Genomic DNA, 6,910 nt, shown 5'->3' on the forward strand with positions numbered 1-6,910 from the left:
ACTCCTAATATTCTGTGATTCTGTGATATGATTGTTCCTTTCAGGATCCCAATCCTGCAAGCTCATGCAAATGTGTTTGACATAGAAGAGAAATTCTACTGCCTCGATGGGCACTCTTCATCCAGCTGGGAGGGACAGCTTTTGCTGGACTGAAGTCAAGATACTCAGCACACTGTAGACTGGATATGATTTACAGAATTGTGATTGTATTTTTTTTTCCCATCAAAATAAAATACTCCTTAGTTTAGCTGGTGATAGCATAAAGTGGGTATCCCACAATTATTCACAGCCGATGCCAGACCACTGATTCTGGACTGGTGTGATACCAGTGCTGTGATCTTTTAATGAGTCAACATGAATTTAAAATGCCTTTTTCATACTTTATGAAAAAGTTTATTCTAATAACTTTACTCTCAGCAACACAGTGCAATTATCTGCAAGTTTTACAATGTAGAGCTGTCCTGCAGCTGGAGAAAACCAAACATTATTATCCTGTATTTTAGCATTTAAAAATTAATTCATACTATTAACATTAAAAAAAAAATCGATTTTCAGATAAGTCAATTGTAATATGGAAAACATTTCATAAAATTGAACTGATTTAAAAATTAATTTTATTCAAAATTACTTTTCATAAAAACATGAGCCCTAAATATTAAAATTATATATTATCTTTTTTGTTACTTGTTTTAAAATTGAAGAATACCCTAAGACTGTCCAGCAGTAAACAGTGAAGTGCAGACCCTTGGACCAGCACTGGTTAATGTTGATCTAGAATGTGCCTTCACTCACAACTGGGAAATCTTACCTCTTTTAAAAGGCAAGCAATTATATGGAAATTCTAAATGCTTATAAATAAATTCATTAAAGAGAGATCTGCAGGTTTAGCTTTTCAGTGGAAAAGCTCCTGGGGCTCAGTGAGAGCTGAAGTCTCCTGTAAGATGTCTGTCTTCTGTGGTAGAGACAGAACATTTCATACTAACACCAACAAAGGAACTAAAGCTGCACTTCAATTATGCTTGTCTTGAGCCTGCATACGAGCCTTCATTCATGTGAGTGATCTCTATAGACCACTACTGTTATTCACTGACGTAAGTACTCTAAGGCTACGTTCTATGTCTGTTTTCTTGTATTGGTCTAATGACATGATAAATCACAAATAATGTTGGATGAAAAGTCCACTTCTGTTTATCGTTCAGTGTAAAGTGCTACATTTCCTTAGTTTACAAAATAGCCATTGATAAATCCAACTGAACTTCAGTTGATGTTACAGTAGAAGCTAGTACTTCATTTTCACCATTATTTAACAAAAGACATTTCACATTCACAGTAGATTACAATGAAAGAAGTTATTATCTTTCCTATAAAGGATTAAAATATAAGATTTAGGTGTACTTCAAAAGCCATTTCTTGAAAGAGAGCATTGGCCCTAAAGTGACAGGCAGTCTTCTTAAAGAAAAGAAAGACCGAAAGCAACATTGTTTAATAAATACTTAATGAGAGTGAATTAAATAGGACAAGTAGAAATAAATTCTGTGAGATGAGAATGTTTCCCTGTAAATACTAGAACCAACTTTCAGTCCCCCTAAAGAAAACAAGAGTGCTTTTGCTGTTGACTTCATTGGAATAGGAATTTGGCTACTGAAGTTCAAGAACTGTATAAAGTAGTGAAAGTGTCAAACTAAGCAAGTTGGCTACCCAGTGTAACCACTGCCTCAAGCTGCTATCGATCCCTTCTCATACCCTATTGATACTTTCTTCTGCATTCATTCTTTGCCAAATTCCAGTATGTATGTTCAGCAATATTATTAGCCAGTGCACGACTAGTGCCAGCCAAATTCACTCAGTGCAATCACAAACCAAGCCTTTTGGTGTTTTTAAAACCAGACATTCCAGAGCCCTACCTGTTTCTGTGGTGGTCAAAATGTTGGAGATTATATCTACATGACAGTGTGTGTAAACTAATGGTTGCTATGTAATGTTGCTAAGAAATGGGCTCGGTCTTGAGAAATGAAAATGAGACCTACAGCTATTGAGAAAATTGCAGGATCAAGCCCTCTCTTAGGTATTGTACAAACAACACTTGTTTAAATGGACTGTGTAATTTCAGTCCTGATGGATATGTTATATGTGAGCAGTGTTGCAATCTCTGCAAACTCAGTTAAGTAAACAACCTATGATATTGTTTTAACAGAAGGATAAGCTCAATCTCTATAAGTGTAATTTATCTCTTTGTCATATGTGTCATCTCACTACCTTTATTGCAGTGCTCTGAAAGTTCTGAAATCTCACCTTATCTGTACTATCTCATGAAAAACAAAGTGGCGAGACATACAGAATTAATTAGTTCCACTGTAATTTAAATCCCTCTATGTGAATTTTAGGCCTGAGGTTATGTACTGAAAGTACACCCAAAGCTTAAATAATTTTGGAAGAATATATTTTGTGCAGCAGAGAGTAACATGTAAAAAAATCCCCTATGCAACCACAATTCCAATCATCATGAAACAAACTTTTTCCTTACACTTAAAATGGGTAGGTACACATCAGGATGTATTTAAAGGAATGCTTTGTAAATCAACACAACCCAAAGTAATTTTGAAAGTTTAAAACAATTTTGCCCTAAATGCAATGAACATTTCCATATAAAATACTACTCTAGCTGGGTTGGGTTGAACAGTTGGCATCCAAATCTTACTATCTTTAAATATTAGTCCATATAAATTCCACTAAAATCTGACTGTAATTAACGATTCAATCAGACTTAAAAACTACAAACACTCCTCCTCCTGAAAACAAAGTTCCACATGTCAAAAATGGACAGTTACAGTCAATACCATGTAGACCATTTAATAGGAGACAGAGTGTATTGTTCAACCATACAAGATGTGGTCTGTGTAAAAGTCAGTTCAGGGGGCCATTGCCTTCTTTTGCGTACAGCATTGTTGTGCGCAATTGTCACAGTTTGCCAAGTCACTCTCTTGACTGATAGAACAAAATATAGCCAGACTCTGAATTTTTTGATATATCAGAGGTCAGACCATAGAATTCTTCAATAGCTTGAGCATCTATTTTCTGCAAAATAAATAAAAATGTTTAACGTGCTGTTAGGTAAAAGAAATACTAAACATGGATTAAACGACTGTACAAACACAAAAGAAAAATTCAGTTATTTGTTTCAGGGCAGGAATTAGCAAATTCTGTTCGCAATTTAAGCAGTGAAAACGCAGTGAAATGTGTGAAATTTCCAGAAACTCTCTTCAGGATATGCCCCATCCAATGTCCCAGTGCTTATTTTCCTCCATTGGATTTACTCCAGGGAAATAAGACTCAAGACCCTAGTTTTGCCAAGGTGCCACAGTGATGCAGAGGGTCTGCTTAGGAATGAACTGCAGTATGCTTAGGCAGAACCTGTAGTAGCTGTGGGTCAGATCCTGCTCTAGTTTACATCCAGACAAACCCAGACTGCAACACTAACTTTACCCAGTCCAATTTTGCCAAGTGATATTGCCAAGGATTGCAAAATAGTTCCTGGATATTTTAGGTTTTGATGAATTAAACTGATTTTATTAGATATGAATAAATGTTCCATAAATAATGAAAACATTCCAAATTAAACCTTGAAGGTTGATATTAAAAATGTTTGATGTTGCTCTGAAATAAAACAACCCCCTCTGACATTGACAGAGTGAGAACCTCCGGATTAATAATTTTGCTTGCAATCTTAGCTCCTAACAAAGTTGAACTAAATGTCACATTGCAACCAAACTGTGGCATTGCAGACTAGTAATCTATACCCAGATCTGGATCAGAATCTTAACCGCAAACACAGAACATAAACACGAATGTTGTGCTCATGACCTTCAGCATACTGACCTCTACAATGTCATCATCAAACAAGAGCCAAAATCCATGACTTTTCACAATAGTAATATAATGCCCCCGATTCGGTCCACTAGAAAACAAAACAAAATCACAAGAACAAGTTGTATTCCTAGAGCCCCAAGGATTTTTCTGTTTGTTTCATATCTGACAATATCCCACATGTGAGGAGCTTTGTTAAAGCTATCATTTTCATTGCCTTGACAAGAGACCAAGGTAATCTGCTGTAGGGCCTATGCGCTAGGAGTCTCTGGTCCTCACAGAGTCCTGGCTCCCAAGCTCTCTAAGTGGACTGATGGAGAAGGAGTCAGCTCCATTAATATAAGCCAATCTTGTGACTTTTGGAGGCTTGTACTTTTTAAACAAGTACAGATTTACTATGAGGGAGGGTGGCTAAGAGGTTCTGGTCAAGATGCAGGCAAGGTGGTGCAGCAGCAGGGTTTCTGTCCTCCCTCTCACTCTGCCCATGTTTTGTCAAGCACACCTCTGCCTTTGGCAAGTGTCTGGCAATAGCTTCAGATATACGAGAAAGTATCTTACCTTCCACAGTGAACAACAACAGCTACCAAGTCGTACATCCGATCTAAGTTGACAGCATCGCCAGATGTGTTGAAGAGACGTAACTCCAAAGGAAATACTACACGATAAGACAGCTTGGTATACCTGTGCAATTGCTCCATATACTTGAATCTTTTTAGGTGTAAGGCAAGAATCATTGGCAGCTTTTTTACTCTCATCCTGTGAAACCATTAGAGTGCATATGATAAGGACCTGAGCAGTTCAAAGCTATCCTGTCTTTCCTTAATGAGTAAATGTTTGCATTACAAAAGCACTTTGTAAGTAACAGTAGTCAACTAGCAGTAGCTTCTAGACTAAGACACATGCAATTGCTTTGAATCTGCCCATAGGTTGTCTTGCCCACACAGAGAATACAGTTGGGGTGTAAGGTTTCTAGGTATCTAAACACAGTAAATATCAAGGAGGAGGTTTGTCAAAGCCCAAGAGGGATGTGGTGACTGACATAGCCTGCTCTTTGCTTACCGTTTCTGTGCCTCTTGTTTACTGCAGCAAGTTTCACAGTAGTATTTCTGTTCACTACATAATGTCTCTGTGTTACTGAAGTCTCTGTAAATAAATACAGTTATCAGTTCTTAAAGGATCTTAACATTTTTTGACCCCCTCGTGCTGATGAACTGGAGCCCTAAAAAGACACACAGGATTAAATCCTCTCTCCACTGAGTCCAGTTTTCTAAAACCTCTAAAGCAACTGTATGGGGGTTTGCAAAGGCTGCTGCTGTGACAGCCCTGTATTAGGAGCTGAGGCCCTTCATATGATACAGGGGGAGGGTCAGGTATCTCAAAAAGGGATTTCTATCCTGGTTTCTTAGACGTCAAGGGGCTGCCTAAACTTAGGTGTAGTCGTTTTATCATTTTATGATGTTCTTCTGTAAAATAGGTTTGAATCCTCTTACACAGGAGAAGTAAATTGAAGCCAGTTTTCTACATCCTTTAACCTCTTCAACTGTCATCCAGAAGTAATTTCATTATACCTTCTTGCTGTCTTAAAAAGAAAGTGTCAGCTAGTATATAGGATTTTGTAAATCCCGGTCAAGTAAATATGCTCAGAAATGTTTCTGGATTGAGCTTTTCAAGTGAGAAAGGCACAGGAAAGCTGATTTGATAGTGCCTCTCCATTCACAGAAATGATTTCTCAGAATTCACAGTGCTGATATGCTTTGGAGCATAATTTTAGGTACCTAAAAGACCTTAACTGTTAAAAAAAATAACATTTTTTTTGGTCACCTCTAGTGTTACATCGCAGCTGAGCAGGTGTTTTGAGACCTGTGCATGTAGACATAAGCACCTATCTTCCAGTTTAAGCACACAGGTTTCTTGTGAATTTGGGACTTAACTAGATATATCTGAAGTACAGAATTGTGGTGTTGGTCGCACCTACATTGTACCCAATAGACTGCTGGACTCCAAACAAATTCAGACCCAGTCAGACCCAGTAAGCTCCATTTGACAATTGAAGTCCACATGAATGGAGGCTGAAGCCGCACTGTCTGCAGGTTCAGCCTGCTCTCACAGTAGGCAGCACCAGAATCATCTTACAAAGACAAAGGGAGGATTCTGGATGATTATTTTTTCCTGGCATCATCACCACAGGGGCAGATGGGAGAGCTGAAGATTATACAGATTGCCAGGGCACAGGTAGTAGAAGTTATTTACATAACTTCATGAAAGGAAAGGATTTTCCATTTGCAAGTTTTAAGTTCTTTAAGGTTTACAGAGAATGACAGAGAGGCACTTGATATGACTGAATAATCTTTATACTAACTGAGAATGCTTTTACTATGTTTTTTTCTTTATGTGGTCTTAAACAACTTTATCAGAAAGCACTGAAAGTTAGGACAAAATATATCTCTTGAAAGATAGGTTGTAATGAAATTTTGATCGTAGATATAATTTTTTATCTAAAAGAAAAATAAAGCATGATCACTGGAAAAAAATTTGCTTCAGTGGTAATCATTGTTCTCATAGATCTGATTTCACATTCAAATTTAAAGACAAAATTAACTGAATTCAGCCAATTTCTCTGAAAAACATGGTAACCTTTCACAGAAGTGAAGAAAATTTAGAAGATACTAAGGACAGATTATATGTGTTGGGTACATAATGCTGCAAGATTCAGTAGAATGTGCTTGTGTATGTTTTAGGTCTTCTATTAAGGAAAGAGTCTGTTGTTTATTTTCAAAGCCTAAAGTCTCAATTTAAAAATTCCAACAGAACAAAACACACAACTGATTTGTGGAATTTGTTTCCTTCCCACCTCAAAGTGAAGCAATGGAAATAATATTTTTCTAACATAAAGAAACACATACACATAGTAGAAATTTGATAGATATTTGTTCTATGCCAGGCCTCCCATGAAAATGAATTAAACGTGAAGATTTCCTGAACGTCTTTTAAAATGTATTAATTATTCTGAAACCAATAATATCACAGAACGTTAGGGATTGGAAGG

The 6,910-nt window shown here is 37.0% G+C and overlaps 1 protein-coding gene across 1 annotated transcript; it reads right to left on the reverse strand.

The window, feature by feature from the left end:
- Nucleotides 1–2,831: 2,831 nt before the first annotated feature.
- On the reverse strand, nucleotides 2,832–5,003 carry LOC104547566 (ubiquitin carboxyl-terminal hydrolase 46). The gene is made up of 4 exons (XM_010193327.1): nucleotides 4,924–5,003; nucleotides 4,423–4,620; nucleotides 3,877–3,955; nucleotides 2,832–3,075 (listed from the first exon to the last, which is right to left on the reverse strand). The coding sequence occupies exons 2-4, from the start codon at nucleotides 4,617–4,619 to the stop codon at nucleotides 2,974–2,976; spliced, it is 378 nt and encodes a 125-aa protein (XP_010191629.1). The 5' UTR covers nucleotide 4,620; nucleotides 4,924–5,003; the 3' UTR covers nucleotides 2,832–2,973.
- Between the last annotated feature and the right edge of the window lie 1,907 nt (nucleotides 5,004–6,910).

This window comes from Mesitornis unicolor, unplaced genomic scaffold (assembly GCF_000695765.1).
Source record: "Mesitornis unicolor isolate BGI_N332 unplaced genomic scaffold, ASM69576v1 C13636257, whole genome shotgun sequence".
In the NCBI taxonomy this organism is placed as follows: Eukaryota; Metazoa; Chordata; class Aves; order Mesitornithiformes; family Mesitornithidae; genus Mesitornis; species Mesitornis unicolor.

Excerpts from the sequence above, each read along its gene's own strand:
- LOC104547566 (XM_010193327.1), bottom strand. The coding sequence starts at position 4,619 with ATGAGAGTAAAAAAGCTGCCAATGATTCTTGCCTTACACCTAAAAAGA. Across the intron at positions 3,956-4,422 it reads GTTGTTGTTCACTGTGGAAG|TGGACCGAATCGGGGGCATT; the intron begins GTAAGATACTTT and ends TTTGTTTTCTAG. Across the intron at positions 3,076-3,876 it reads TTGATGATGACATTGTAGAG|AAAATAGATGCTCAAGCTAT; the intron begins GTCAGTATGCTG and ends TTTATTTTGCAG.